The sequence below is a fragment of the Phyllostomus discolor genome, chromosome 9 (assembly GCF_004126475.2).
Source record: "Phyllostomus discolor isolate MPI-MPIP mPhyDis1 chromosome 9, mPhyDis1.pri.v3, whole genome shotgun sequence".
Lineage (NCBI taxonomy): Eukaryota > Metazoa > Chordata > Mammalia > Chiroptera > Phyllostomidae > Phyllostomus > Phyllostomus discolor.
Window position 1 is genome coordinate 85,287,040 of NC_040911.2, and position 15,768 is coordinate 85,302,807.

Consider the following 15,768-nt stretch of genomic DNA (forward strand, 5'->3'; position numbering starts at 1 on the left):
GGTTGGCCTAAAAGTCGGTGTGGTTTTTCTGTAAAATAAAAGACACATTTTCATTGTCACCAGTAACTTTATTGATTTGGATATTTTGAGTAGGTCAGCTATCTCCCATGTGGTATAATATTAATTCTCAATTAATGTCTCAATTTGATCCTTATCAGCTTCATCTGGTCTACCCAACTGTGGAGCATCATCCAGCAAGAAATCTCCAGCATGAAACTGCAAACCACTTTTGACATGGTTGATCAGTCATAGTACCTTCTCCATACAGTGACAAATATTTTTTTGCATTTCAGTTGTGTTTTTACCTTTCTTGAAATAATAAAGCATAATATACCAAAAATGTTGCTTATTTTTCTACCAACATTTCAAAAAAGTTGCTAATATTTCAGTATTAAAATGGCTACACAAAAGTTCACCGTTTTTTTTTTAAATTACATGTTGATATCACAGCTGTCACAATACAATCTAACAAAATTGTTTTGAATGAAGTTAAACACTATTAGAGCCATCTTACAGAAAAACTCTTTATTCTTACACATGAACTCTTTGGCCAGCCCAATATGTACCACGTCTGTAGCCAGTTGTCTGCTGATGGGCACTTGGGTTGCTTCCATATCTTGGATCTTGTAAATAATGCTGCAATGAACATAGTTAAGTTTATGTAGAGATGTGAAAAGCTCAGGAAGGACATACATCTTAGAAAAAAAACTTTTTTTAACCTAGGTCAGAGAATGGATTTTTGAAATACTTGGGAAGTCCCTCCTGCTCAGGAGAAGGGGGAGGGTATGTGCTTGCGAAAAATCAGAAAATGATGTCACCTCTGTTTCCCTTTTTTCTGTTCTCTGCATTCTTTTTTTTTTTTTTTGCAGCGGTCATTTTATTGTTATGTTAGTTTCTAATAAAGACTAGGTTTAAAATTTTATAGAAATACTTCTTTTCTCCTCACCATAGTCTTCCAAGTTACAAGTGTATTGTAGAACCTATCTGGTAAAACCGCAGTCTTATGACAGATTATAAAAGTGACTTTGAAGTCAAGTGGTATTGTAGCTTCAGGGCTTTGTAGATCTGCTGTACAACTTTTACAATTGTACCTGGGTTACATGGGTTTGGGGTAAAGTTCACCCTGCTTCTTTAATGATAACGTTTAATGATCTGTTGTGTCTTTTATTCTTCTGCTGTTGTCCATTCAGGGGCTGCATATTGTCAGTTTATGGACATGCTGTTCCCTGGCTCCATTGCCTTGAAGAAAGTGAAATTCCAAGCTAAGCTAGAACATGAATACATCCAGAACTTCAAAATACTGCAAGCAGGTTTTAAGAGAATGGGTGTTGACAAAGTAGGTAAATTTTATTCTTTCATTTAGGTTGTTTCTTGTCTGGTGATTGTTACTAAGGAGACAGATGCTGGCCCATGACTGTCAACATTTTCTTTTTTCTTTTCCCAATTTATATCGTTATTTTTTTCTCCTGTTAGCCTAGAATTTACTGGGAGCAAAGTTTCCTTCTAACCTCCTACTTGGCCTCTCCCCCCAACCTCCCCCTTCCCTTGCTGTCTTCTTTCTTAGTGAAGTTAGTTAACCATCTGTAGGAATCAACCTGTTTAATCTCTATTAATTTGAGATCTAAGTCTTTAATCCCTGGATTTACCTTTGTAAAGCATACCATATGGTACAATAAGTAGTTCTAATAGAGAAAATTCTAGAAATACTTGCTTTGTAGAAGCAAGGTACAAGGCAGATCCCTTTGGGTTGGGAATTTCCCTCTTGCCCACAAGGTTATTTAAAGGTACCAGCAACACTGGCCACTAGGCTTCATTAGGATAAAGATTATCTCTTGTAGTAGGTAATATTAATAGATTATAGTCATGAGCCATATAATGTTTCAGTCAACAAGGACACCTGAGATTATAATGGAGCTGAAAAATTCCTATCACCTTTTGACGTCATAGCATCATAGCATAATGCATTAAACTTTCGTGCTGGTATACGTAAACCTACTGCTATGCCAGTCGTGTAAAGGTACAGTATATAGTCCAGGTAATTATTATGTACAAGTACACAATACTTGGTAATGATAATGAATGACTGTGGTACTGGTTTATGCATTTACTATACTGTACTTTTTAACCATTGCTTTAGAGCATTGTCTTTCTACTTAGAGTTTGCCGTAAAACAGCACGCTGAGTCATGTGAGCAGCAGCCTCGCCCATCCCGTCTGTTGCGTCAGTCTGTCTTGTGCTTCGTTTAATCTTGTGAGGTGCTGTACGGTTATACTCTGTGCAGGCTTATCGCCTAGGAGTTGCAGGCTATTACCTGTGGCCTAGGTGTGTAGTAGACTACACCATCTAGGGTTGTGTAAGTGTATGCTATGACGAAATTGCCTAGCAGTGCATTTCTCAAAATGCATCCCCATTGGTGAGCAGTGTGTATCTGTTGTAAAATTAAACAGTTTCTTTCCCCACCTATCAGAAAGGTTTATCCTTTTAAGCCATTTTGGGGGGAAAATAATTTTTTAGTAAAGCTTATAATAACCCCCTAATTAGCTTGCTGGTTTGTCTGGTTTTTATTTACTTTAAAATCTGTCTTTATTTTAGTTTTGCCTCTGCAATATATAAAATGTGCACGTGTATTGTAAGAATATCATTTAGTTACCAGGCAAAGGTTAAACTAGGTACAGCTTATTATATACAGTAACTTTTCTTTTTATAGAATTTAATTTTTTAAAATAAGTAAATTTCTGAAGTGAACAGAAGTCAAGAGTATCGCGCAGTGAATCCCCACGCGCCTCCACAGTTACCAGCTCTCGCCTGGCTTCGGTTCAGCCCCGCCTCTGCCCCGCCACGTGTCCTGCTGGGTGGTTTTGGAATTCCAGACATAGTGTTTTACTTATAAATGTTTCAGTATCAAACAAAGTACTTTTATATTTATTTGTTTAGAGAATGAATATAGTTCAGATTATTACATGTATTTTTTATAAAAGTGCCATTGCACCTGGAATTCTTGAAAATAAACTTGGGCCAAAGTCCAGTGACTTGAAGTAATATCTGATAACATGGTACTTTTGTGTAGTAACAAAACTTAGAGTCATTAAAGTATATTTTAAAAGGATTGGAATTACTGTAAAAACATGCCATTTTGTAGAAATCTATCCTTGACCTATTTTTAAAACAAGTTTTTTAACATGGTTTATTGTAGATACCTGTGTTTGTGCTCTGGATTCTTTACTTTGTGACAGACACCGTGGCCATGCAAGTTACACGGAGACTTATTCTGTACAGTGGAATGTCGTATAGTAGGATGTGTTTGGGATTGTGGATGTGACTTATATGTGATACTTGTTCCTTTTGCATCTCTGATTCCTTTGGTGGCCTTGGAGGGGGGTTGGTAGGTAGAAGTATTCTGTGAAAGGCAAACTGGGTGAAACTTGCTTTATAAACTTTCAGGGGTTTACTTTGTACTAAGTTCTTACTTCTAAACTATTTTAGAGCTTTGTACCCATTGGATGCGCGGACACACGTGGTACTTGCCAAAAGCCTCTTGCTTTGGGCTAAATAGTCTTGATGTTTCTCTGCAGATAATTCCCGTGGACAAATTAGTAAAAGGAAAATTTCAGGACAATTTTGAATTCGTTCAGTGGTTCAAGAAGTTTTTTGATGCAAACTATGATGGAAAAGACTATGACCCTGTAGCTGCCAGACAAGGTCAAGAAACCGCAGTGGCCCCCTCCCTTGTTGCTCCAGCTCTGAACAAACCGAAGAAACCTCTCAGCTCTAGCAGTGCAGGTAAAAAACCAAACAAATACCATTTCCAAGTAATAGTTTTCCAGGTGCTCATTTATTCATTCAACTTGTAACCAGAATTTTTTGAGTAGCCATAGGCTTAAGGAGCCTATGTGGCAGGAGCAGGTAGTGTGGCATCAGGCAGACCCATGTTTATGGCTTTTAGGGCTCTGTAGCCCTGTGTGAGCCACTTTACCTCTGCCCTGCAGTTTCCTCCTATATAGAATGGGACTTTGAATATGTGTCCCAGAGGGTTGCTTTTGAGGCCTGAATGAGTTACTGTGTGCAGTTTTGCCAAGGCTCTTTAGTTGTATGGAATAGAAACCCCTGAGGCCAGCTCACATGAAAGAGAGCTTTGGTTTGAACACAAGGACGGTACACAGAGCCCCATTGCAATGAGACCTGAGCTCCCAGGAACTTAAGGAGCTTTCTGGGTCTCTCAGGGACTGTTCTTGGCTCTCTGCGTCATCACTGTACTTGCAGACCAGCTTCCGGTACTTAAAGCTTCCCTGCCCTCCCAAGACCTTTAGCTGTTAAGTGGCTTTGGCTTGCTTTGATGCTAGCACAATCTGGTGGGGGTGGGGCGGGGGCTGTTTTTAGAGACCTTCTCTAAAAAATCTTGGCCTGGAGGTTTCCCAAAATGTGTTTGCAGCGGTATATCTGTAGACTATACCTGTACATAGCACCTACAGGTGCTAGCTCCTCCTTTTCCAGAAGGTGACAAGAATATTAGTTAAGGTCCCTAGTAAGGTCCATTGTACCTTGAGAAAGAGGCTAGATCCATCAAGTAGAAAGAGAGGGACAATGAGTACTTTTAAATTTTCATATGACCTCATATAAATGGGATCATAAAATGTGTCTTTTTGTGTTTGGCTTTTTTCGTTACCATGTTTTCAACATTTATCCATGTCATAGCATGTACCAGTACTTTATTCCTTTTTATGGGTGAATAATATTCCATTGTATCACATTTTATTTATTCATCAGTTGATTGTTTGTATTTCCACTTTTTAGCTATTATGAGTAATGCTGCTATGAACATTCCTATATGAGTTTCTTTGTGGACATGTTTTCATTTTTCTTGGGTATATATCTTAGAGTATATACTCCTGGAGCAGAGTCCTTGGGTCCTGTGGTAACACTGTATTTAACCTTTTGCAGAACTACCCGATTGTTTTCCCAAGTGGCCGAACCACTTTGCATTACCATCAGTAGAGTATATGAAGGCTCCACTTTCTCCAAATATTGAGTACTTTTATTCTTCAATATTTTATTTTCTTAGCTACTCAGAATGGGGAGGTGCATAGATAACTGTGCATTTCGTATCTCAGACGTGGCTACCAGGCACGCAGAGGCTTGCATTAAGCGTTTAGTCTTCGGGATAAACTTACTAGAGGTAAATGTGCTGGAGATGATACTAGAGATCATCCAGAGGAAATGCCTGTTACTGTAGGCAGGTCCCAGGCTTCATGATTGTTGAGTAACACGGGTATCAGGAAAAGCAGGTATTTCTAAGCATGGCATAATGTATAAACTTTACAAAATGATTGCTAAATGAATGAATAAAATCATAAATGATACATTTGATTATTTTAACTTGTAGATAGGTAGGCCCCTTTACTGCTTCTTCCTTGTCTTTGTCTACTTTTGGCTGTTACCACTGAGAAGTTTGCAAATTCTGGTTAGGCTGCTGCTTTTCTCTCCTAACTCCACAGATACCTTCTAAAAGGTGAGCAAGCCAGGGGCTTGAAGTAATTAGTCACAAGAGTAGTCTCTACCACCCTGCTCTTCCCAGTCCAAGGAATCTCAGTTTCTGAGTTAGGAGGTATCTTACTTTCCACATGGGGAACTGTGAGCACCCAGCAGTAGCTGGGGCCCTGAGCTCATTCCTGGAGAGAAATTGGCCTTTGCACCATGAAGCTGCCCTGCTGTGGATTTGGCAGGAAGTGAGTTACAGTAGAACAGCTGTGTGTGCCTCTTTCAGATAGTCTACTCACCGCAGAGGCAAAAACAGTGGCAAAAAGACCTCACAGAAGGACTAATTCTCAGCACAAGGGATTATGGCTAAAATTGGTACTGTACTTTGCTGCCAGGATTAAAGAGCTACTTTGGGCAAACTTAGGGTGTTGTCATGTATGTCAAGCTCTCAACATTGGGTTCATTCACTGCATTTACTGTGGAGGCCAATGGGTCACAGCCTGTCCTTATTGCCTTGTGGGTTCTTCTTTGTTTTGAAATTTCTGCTCTTGAAAAGACCTCTGCTCCTCTCTCAGCTCCACAGAGGCCCATTGCAACACACAGAACTACTGCAACCCCTAAGACTGGCCCAGGTGTGGTGCGAAAGAACCCTGGTGTGGGCAACGGAGATGATGAAGCAGCTGAACTCATGCAGCAGGTAGGTCCCTCCTGTGTCCCAGACTGGAGTCAGGTCAGTGAAGAGGATGCTTGCTGCACTGACCAGAGGAGGCTCGCTCGTGTTCTTGTGGAAGACCTGCGTTGTCTGCCAAAACAGTTATCCTCCTGACGTGTGTGAGCCCGTCAGGTGCTGTGTGGGCAGCGTGAGTGTGGAGGCGGAGGAGGGAGAGGGGGTTGGGCGTTCTGAGGTCAGTAAGTGTGGCAGGAACCAGGGTCTAGTTTGGAAACCCACCTGTACAGCAGAGTCCAGTTGACGTCTCTGGAATGATAGTGGAGCTCTGTGGGGTTTGGAGTGTCTCTTGAATTTTGGCTCTGAAAAAGGGTAAAGGGGAGTTTCTTTTTGAATAATAAAAATGATTTCACAGTTTCTCTTCTGAAATCCAAGTTGAGAGTGGAACTGATATGAAAAGCCTATTGTTCGTCTGTTCTTAATAGGTCAGTGATTTGAAATGTCGTCTTCTTCTTTTTTTTTTTTTTTAGATTTTTTAATTTATTTATTTTTAGAGAGGGGAGGGAGGGGGGGGGGGAGAGAGAGAGAGACAGACAGACAGACAGACACATCAATGTGCGGTTGCTGGGGGTTATGGCCTGCAACCCAGGAATGTACCCTGGCTGGGAATCGAACCTGGGACACTTAAAATGTCTTCTTTAGGGCTAATTAATATCCTGAAGGTACTTGTTAGAGGTCTATGGATCAGAACAAATTTTAGACTTTTAAACACTTTCTCACTAATCCTTATAGTTTGTTTGTTTGCTTTTGGGTGGTTCTCTTGATTAATCCCAGTCTTCAAATCAAGATGCTTTGTTAGCCCAGTGAGTTTGAGATTGGACTCTCTTATTTTCCTAAAAGCCAAGTCCTAAAACCTGGGGGACAGCCTCATTTTAAACCAGAACCTATTGTGATGCAGATGCGGGACAGAAAAGCCTGCCCAAAGATCACACGTTGTTTTCTTAATTCTCTGATTCATGTGTGACCCATGGTTCTAGGTGCCTCAGGGGAGTCAGGGTGACTGGGTCACCGTCCCCATTAGTGTGGTGGCCTTGAGCGTGCTCTGGGTGCTGTCACTGAAGTGTAGATGTTCTGGAGAGGAAGACTTCGCTCTGTCATTGTCCCGGCCTGGGTGTACCTGGGAAGCAGGCTCACTGCTGTGTGTTGGGGCTCTTGCTTGGAGCTGATGTCACGTGAAGTGCCTGGAATGGTGTTGCGATAAACGGAGTGATGACAGTGGATGGAAGACACTGTGGTTATTATGGTTCCTGTCCATTGTCTTGACAGAGTGAGATAGGACCTGAAGTGTTCTTTAAAAGTTCACAGGAATAGCCTTGGCTGGCGTAGCTCAGTGGATTGAGCACGGGCTGTGAACCAAAGTGTCACAGGTTCGATTCCCAGTCAGGGTACATGCATGGGTTGCAGGCCATGACCCCCAGCAACCACACATTGATGTTTCTCTCTCTCTCTTTCTCCCTCCCTTCACTCTCTAAAAATGAATAAATAAAATCTTTAAAAAAATTTTTTAAAAAGTTCACAGGAATAAAGTTTTTTGTGCATGAAATACGTACATGAGTGTTGTTAATGTGTATGGGCTCTGTGAACATTAATAACGGAAACAAAATCAGCTAACATCTTTAGAGTGTGTGCCATTATGTTATTAAACACTTTGATTTCACCTTTGCATCAACCCTGTGAGGCTGCTTTGCAGGTCCAGGCACTGTGGCTCGGAGAGGTCAAGTAGCCCGAGCTGGGATTTGAACCAGGCTTGTTCACAGCTGGTTTAGCCCAGTCTCAGAAGTGCTTCGGCTTGCGTGGAGTTTTAACGTTGTTGTTTTTTTTTTATATGAAAGATTTTAGCTTCTCTCCAGGTTGCCCTTGGCTCATTATGTGATCTTCCTGGTCCCTGAAAATATTTGAATTTGTGGCCCTGACAAAGGTGTGGAGGTCTGGGGGTTATGACTAATATAAGAAATAGCACCAGATGGGCTTGTTTAGGCTAAGAGAAGAGGAGTGTGTTCTATACAAATCATCTCGTTGTGTTTGTAACCTTGGGAGGTCTGCTGCACTTCAACGTGGAGAAATATACTTGTCGTTGATTTTGGTCCAGAACAACACTGTTCAGTAGAAATATGACGTGAACCAGAAATGTGAGGCACATGTATAACTTGAAAATTTTTAGTACCCACATTAAAAAAAGGTAAAAAGAAACAAGGTTAAGTGAGCTCGAATAGCACGTTAACCCAACACAGTGGTGCCTCGGTACTCGTCATTAATGTGTTTCGGAACTCGTGACAAGTGCCAGAACTGACGCGTGCGGAACGATGAAGCTTTTGCCTTGTGGGGCAGTGTTGTGACTTGTGTAAGCTCTGGCGAGTGTGACAAGCCCTGAGCAAGTGCTGAGTGCTGCAAACATTTTTTTCTTGTCACAATATGATGAATACAGGGTTTGACAAGATCTGAAGTTGATGAATATTGAGGTATGACTGTATACCCAAAATATTGCCATTTTGACATGTAATCAGTACAGACAGTTACCAAGATGTTTCACATTTGGAGGCCCTTACTAGTCTTTGAGACCCATCCAGCGTGTATTTAGTGTGCACAGCCCATCTCAGTTGCACTGGCCGTGTTTCAAGGGCTCAGGTAGCCACGAATGGCTCGTAGCTGCCAGATTGGCCAGTGCAGGCCCTTTGCATTCTTCTTGGGCTTCTTAGGTTAAAGCTATTACTTTACTACAAGAGAAGGTTCTAAGAGGGATACTGATTAGTAGCACAGATTTTTAATAACCTCAAAGAAGCATTAAGAGGAGTGCTCAGTGAAAGCCAGTGACGTAGCGTGTACTTCCTGAGTGTTTCTTGTAGGTACGTAGTTATTGATGACAGGAGGAATGCTGCTTTGGCCCTGCAGGTGGGGCCCAGAATGCTGGGTTCTGGTGCCCTGGATGATGCGGAGGCCAGAGAAGGTTCTGATGGGTTTATGAGGAGGCGCTAGTGAAGCATGAGTGTGCAGTTGGACTCTAAGCTAGCATACCTTTTTAAGCTGTTTAGTTTCCTTTTCCTTCTTGGTCACTAATGTGATTAGAAGGCCTCTTCCCAGGCTTTTGGAGCTTGGAGCTGAAGATTCAAGGGGGCTTTCTGTTGCTGGAGTTGGTCAGCCCTTGTCCTTCTGTCCCCATGTGCACTGCACTTCGGGGCTGATGCTTAAGGAAAGGTAACCGCACTGCAGCAGTTAAAGCAGGGGTGGGGGGAATGCGGGGAAATAGGCAATTTAGTTTTGCTGGCTACTAGGTGATGGTAGTACTTTCAGTAATTTTTTTTTCCTTAAAGATTTTATTTATTTTTCAGAGAGAGAGAGGGGGAGAAAGAGAGGGAGAGAAACATCACTGTGTGGTTGCTTCTCACATGTCGCCCTACTGGGGACCTGGCCCATAACCCAGGCATGTGCCCTGACTGGGAATCGAACCAGCGACCCTTTGGTTTGCAGGCTGGTGCTCAGTCCACTGAGCCACCCCAGCCAGGGCCCAGTCATTTTTAAAAGTGATTTTTGTGGTTGAAATATAAGCTCGATTCTTCTGGTTTGGTCTGTTCAGGCCTTTAATGATGAGCATGACAATAAGTCTTTAATAAAATGGTCCTGCTGGTTCCAGTCACCTGTTCCACACCTCTTGGTGCGTCTTGAGTATAGATTCTGAACGAAGGGTGAGCTACTCTCTGCCTGGGACAGTGTTTGATCCCTGTGGTTGTATCTGGCTTCCTCATCAGGCTCTGGGGAAGCCAGATCAGCAGTTTCCTTCAGTTTTTGCAGCTTTAAGTTCAGAAGGTCTGAACTTCATAGGTTTGCCTTCTGGCTCTCATAGTCCCTGTTATCCAAATTGCTCACGGCTGCTCCACCTGTGATTTCCTGGCTTGTTTTTCCATGTGGCCCTAGCCTGTAAGTCCTGTGAGGGTTTTATATGCTTCATGGTATGCCTTGTAATTTACATTCCATGAACATTAAAGTGAATTCGCATGGTGTCGATGTGAACACACTGGAATGAGGATGCACCGTGCTTAAAATACACCGAGGACTGGAAGAGTCGTTGTGACACTTAGTACTCTTGGCTAGACAGAGCCCTGGCCTAAGCACTGAGATTGCTTTCTTTGTTGCCCCCTTGTGGAAATGAGAGCCCCTCAGTGGAGGCTCCTGGAGGCTCCTGCAGCACATGCGGTGAGCTGGTGTGATGCTCAGCGGAGGAGCTAGCCGTGAATGTGGTTTTGTTCCCTACCTCTGCTGCCTTTCCCTTTTCAGACTCTCTTTGGAGAAAGACAGATATGAGGACTGTCCTTGGAAGATGCTATTCTTCTTTTTTTAAATTATTTTTAGAGAGGGGAAGGGAGGGAGAAAGAGAGATAAACATTAATGTGTGGTTGCCTCTCACATGGCCCACAACCCAGGCATGTGCCCTGACTGGGAATCGAACCTGCGATGCTTTGATTCACAGCCCGAGCTCAATGCACTGAACTACGCCTGGAGATGCTGTTCTTTTGAGTCAAGGATTGCCCTTTCCCCAATATACAGGTCGGGGTGGAGAAGAAAAAGACCATTGAGTTTTCTGTGCCCGCGCCTCCTGTAGTCCTAGCTCTAGGCCTTTGGCTAGTATTAGTCAGCATTCGCTAGTCTTCCCCTCCTGGCTCACCATTTCTCCCCTGCTGTCCTGGACCCTTTCTCACCATTGACCTCCACACGCAGAAAGGTCTGGACTTGATTGACCAGTGGTGAGGACTCAACTTATGATTGTCAGCTGCCCTGCTGGGCTGCATTTTGCTTTTATATTTGTCTCAGGCTTTCATAGTTTTTCTCCTAGGTCTTTTCTTAGTCCCTGAGAAGTTCATGAATGTTTCACAGTGCTGTCTGCCCTTTTCTAAGAATCGTTACAGTCAAGGTGGACATGAATAAGCCCATGTTATTTCTCTGGGGCTGGGGGAAGGTTACATTACACTGAAGTGAGTTTTGTCCTCGTTAGGGAGTTCGATGAAAGGCCACATCTCTCGGGTTGGATGTTTGTGTGATGTGTTGGTGGTGCACGAGTGCCAGGTGTCTCACCCTTGTTACTGTCCTGTGCAGGTCAACGTATTGAAACTCACCGTGGAAGACTTGGAGAAAGAAAGAGATTTCTACTTTGGAAAGCTAAGGAACATCGAATTGATTTGCCAGGAGAACGAGGGGGAAAACAACCCTGTGTTGCAGAGGATTGTGGACATTCTCTATGCCACAGATGTACGTGTTGACACGGGGGTATTTGCCATTTTGCCACCGAAGAGAAAATGAATTTTATCTAGTTGATTAGGGCAAACTCCGTGCTGATGGCTCATTGTGTTCCAGTTTAGCATTCATCGAAGGGCTTCACCTTTGACCCCTCTAAGTCAGCCAGGGGGCACTTTTGCCCAGCTACAACCGTTGCCTTGAGGTCTGTGAGCCCTTGAGAGGCAGGAACAGGAAGAAGTGGGCAGCTGGTTTGCCCTGCTTCTATAGTTTGTGGCCACTGATAGGTGATGAGTGCCACAAAATGCTCTTGACCTCGCCATCCCCTCTCCACCCTCTGCACCTTGGGGCCCTCAGCCTGAGTTGCTGCCTCCATTTTCTTGGGGCCCCACGCATGGCCTGGAGAGCCAGGCATGTGGTCCCCCTTTGATGTTGCTGCCCACAGACAGCAGAGTGCACCTTCACTCCTCCCTCCCAGGAGCGTGCCTGGTTCTCATTTCCTCAGAGTGCGCTGCGGTCAGGTTTCTTGGGACCTAGGTGTATTACACAGCAGATCTGCTGATATTAATCATGACATCAACTGACCAGGGAAGTTCCTGAGGCAGATATCCTAACATTGCTGTTGCCCGAACACTGATTTTTCCTAGATTTAGGATTTGGTACCTCGTTGTGTCCACTGTTTAATGGCTTTACGGTACTTCAGATTTTTCTGCATTCCCAGCAAGGTCTGCAGGATCAAATTGTCACATATGCCTAAGTGATGTGTAGTATGTCTGTAGCACACAGATATAAGGGTAATACTCATGCTCTTATTAACCCTGTCCTCTAAACGTACCAAGCAGATTTGGAGGATTAAGACAGATGACTAAAAGTTGGTAATTTGTTAAATAAATTCCTATTTCAGGCCTGCTCTGTGCCAGGTAATGGAAACAAAGATGATAAGCATATAAGGGGTCCTTGATCTAGTCCAAGTATTACTTTAGTGAAGTCGTATTTTAAGTAAATTCATCCATAGAGATTTGTTTTAAAAAAATGGTGGTTGAAAGGGAAGTCTAATTTTTATGTTAGTGCGGCCATTAGTGCATGCCAGTGGGCCCTGGAGTCTGCTGATTTCCCATGCCATTTGTGCTGGATCAGTCTTGGAGCTATTTCTGCACAGGCATTGCTTATGTTTAAACACTCAAAACACCCACAACACTCGTAAATAGCAGGCATGATTCCTGAATGCAGTCAAAGGAATGCGTAAAGGAAAAGCTGGCTGTAGACAGTTTGTTGAGGGGAGATGGTACCAAACTTTTATGGTGACCTTGGGGATTGTTGAGGGTAACTTTTCCATTTTTTGTTTTTCTCCCTGAACTTCCCTCGCCTTTTTATAAAAGGTTTTATTTATTTTTAGAGAGAGGGAAAGGGAGGGAGAAAGAGAGGGAGAGACACGTAGTGGAAGGGAAACATTGATTGGTTGCCTCTTGCAGGTTCCCAACCTGGGACCTGGCTTGCAACCCAGGCATGTGCCCTGACCAGGAATCGAACCAGCAACCTTTGGTTTGAGGAAGGATACACAATCCACTGAGCCACACTAGTCAGGGCACCTTTTTTAAACAACCTGATTTGAGGTAGAATTGACATAATGACCACATATTGAAGTACATACAACTTGATGACATGAAATCAACACTATAATCAAGACAGTGTATACACATCCATCACCATTTGATTGTGCTCAGTTTTTGTCTTTTGTGAGATGGATTCTACTGCCTAAGTAATAAAACAGTGGTGCCCCGGCCTTGTGCCATTAAATGCCAAGTGTGTGGTAGAGACAGGAAGAACTGTTGTCTTTAAATACAGGAAAGTGAACCCAGAGTAGAAACTGATCATTCGGTGTTGAGTAATAGCGTTCCCTTCTCATTCTCCCCTTTCAGGAAGGCTTTGTGATACCGGATGAAGGGGGACCACAGGAGGAGCAAGAAGAGTATTAACAGCCTGGACCAGCAGAGCAGCATCTGAATTCTTCACTCCAAATCATGTGCTTAACTGTAAAATACTCCCTTTTATTATTCTTAGAGGACTCACTGGTTTCTTTTTCAATAAGCAAAAAGTACCTCTTCTTAAAGTGCACTTTGCAGAAGTTTCACTCCTTTTCCAATAAGTTTGAGTTAGGAGCTTTTACCTTGTAGCAGAGCAGTATTAACATCTAGTGGGTTCACCTAGGAAACAGAGAGGCTGACCATGGGCTCACCATATGGATGCTGGTAACACTGATGGCTGGAGAAGATGTTTTTATGTGATTCGTGGAGGTAAAGACTGATTTGAATTTTAAGCTAATGTGAAATCTCGGCAGAGAACGTTTTAATAAATAAATGCCTTAAGAGTATTTAAAATATGCTTCCATATTTCAAAATATGAGATGTAACCTGACAGGAGAGGAAGTGTGGTGCCCTTGTGTCTGGGAAGGAAGGACCAGACCTCGGAACTTTGGAGCCTGCTGTTCACAGGCCTTGCAGGGCTGCCTGAGCCTGCAGAGGCCTAACCTTGGCCCAGAAGGAAAGTTTAAAAAGTTGCTCTGTAAAGCCATTTGGTGTCCTTGACCAACTGCATCTCTGCTAAGAAGCAAGAGGCATTGTTGGCTGAATGAGTAGAGGGTGTGTTTCGACCCTGCAGTGTTTGAGTTGAAGAGCTTGATTTTTATTGAGCATTTCCCCTGACGATTTTTCCGGTTACCCCTGAAATTTCTATGTATTGTGTTTTTTGGGAAATGAGGTGTGTTCAGTTTTTAAATCTTAACAACTACTTTTGGGGACTTGCCCACATCTCTGGGATTTGAATGGGGGTTGTGTCCCATTTTACTGTCTTTTAAGTTTATATTTAACATATTTCTCTGCTTCCCTTGCCCACTGGGGACTCCTTTTTGGCTCCTTAAAGTTTGCTGCTTAGAGTGGAAGTTCAGCCGGCTGGCGATCATGCTGCAAGTTCTTTTTGGACCTCTGACAAAGGGAGTGATCAGTGAAGGCCGTCGCTGCCTTGGGATCTGCAAGGCCGGGTGTTTTGGTCCCTGCTGTCCACAGCCCTCCACTGTTAACAGAATACTTTGCCAGTGCACTAATCTCTTTGGAGATAAAATTCGTTAGCGTGTTATTAAATGTTACTTTTTTTGCAGAAAATACAGTACCATGTCTGAATTAATTATTAATATTTAAAATATTTCATTCCTTAACACTCCCTCACTTGCTTTGCCCACAGCCCGTTCAGTTCCTTTGTGTGGCAGAATTCTTCCAATCGTGTGTCGCCCACTACTGAGATTGCTCCACTCCCGATGTACTTGTACCGATCTGTTTCTGGTGGTAGTTTGTCCTGAAATGTGTGTGTAGAAAGCAGGTGTTTTATGAAAAATTGTTGTGTAGTGCATGCTCTGTGTGGAATTCAGAGGAAAACCCAGATTCAGTGATTAACAATGCCAAAAATGCAAGTAACTAGCCATTGTTCAAATAACAGTGGTGCTATTTCTCTTTTGTGGCCTTTTAGACTTTTGTTGCCCTAAAATTCCATTTTATTGGGAACCCATTTTCCACCTGGTCTTTCTTGACAGGGTTTTTTTCTACTTTAAACAGTTTCTAAATAAAATTCTGTATTTCAAGAGTGTCATGTCTTTTGAAATTTGTCTTTTCCTGGGTGTGTTCTTTTAGGTTCAAACGATAAGGTAGCGATGCTTCTTTCTTAAATCAGGACTGATCTTTTTAAAATCCTTCAGTGTTTTTCCAAAAGTGTTTATTTCTAAGCCTGTTCTTTTTCCCCCTTTATTCACATTACATTTCTCGGCCTCCTGCTGTTTTGCATTTTCACTGCAGAGTGGTAGTGCAGAAGTCCCAGGCTTGGCCTAGCTCCTGTGATGCCTTTTTAGGCTGCTTCCTCCTCAGATACGCAGCAGGCTGATGGGGAGATACTTTTTTTGTTTGTTTGTTTTTCTTGAAAGTATATTTCAAAGGCATTGAACACAATCTTAATATATAAAATAAACTTGAAATTTTCTTCATTTTTTTCTTCCTTTTTAACATTCTCTGCTGAAATGAGACTTGCTTCTTTCCATTTTTAATATGAAATAAAGTTAAATGGGTAGAAGGAAGTTTTTGTGTGATCTCTAGAGTACCTCCCACAGTCATGGATGCTCTGTAAACCCACCTTGATGATTGTGACCAAGGTGACGCCCACATTACTTCCTCTAGAAGTTAATGGTCTGACACCATTCTTGAAACATTACACACCTTCAGAAGGCATTGGACGCTCTGTGTGGCAGTAATCTATAAGAAGACACCTCTAGGAGGGCATGGAGTTTGTGAAGATACTCTTAG

At 42.7% G+C, this 15,768-nt stretch overlaps 1 protein-coding gene across 2 annotated transcripts in view; it reads left to right on the top strand.

Moving 5' to 3' along the window:
* Positions 1–15,061, top strand: part of MAPRE1 (microtubule associated protein RP/EB family member 1) — a 35,433-nt gene extending 20,372 nt beyond the window's left edge. Inside the window, exons 3-7 of one of the 2 annotated variants that reach the window (XM_036009709.1) lie at positions 1,191–1,336; positions 3,573–3,780; positions 6,051–6,172; positions 11,288–11,440; positions 13,345–15,061. In XM_036009709.1, the coding sequence (XP_035865602.1) occupies positions 1,191–1,336; positions 3,573–3,780; positions 6,051–6,172; positions 11,288–11,440; positions 13,345–13,401 (686 nt within the window). In that variant the 3' untranslated portion in view covers positions 13,402–15,061. The remainder of the gene's footprint in view (positions 1–1,190; positions 1,337–3,572; positions 3,781–6,050; positions 6,173–11,287; positions 11,441–13,344) is intronic. The other variant, XM_028524018.2, reaches the window with a different exon arrangement.
* The last annotated feature ends 707 nt before the right edge of the window (positions 15,062–15,768 follow it).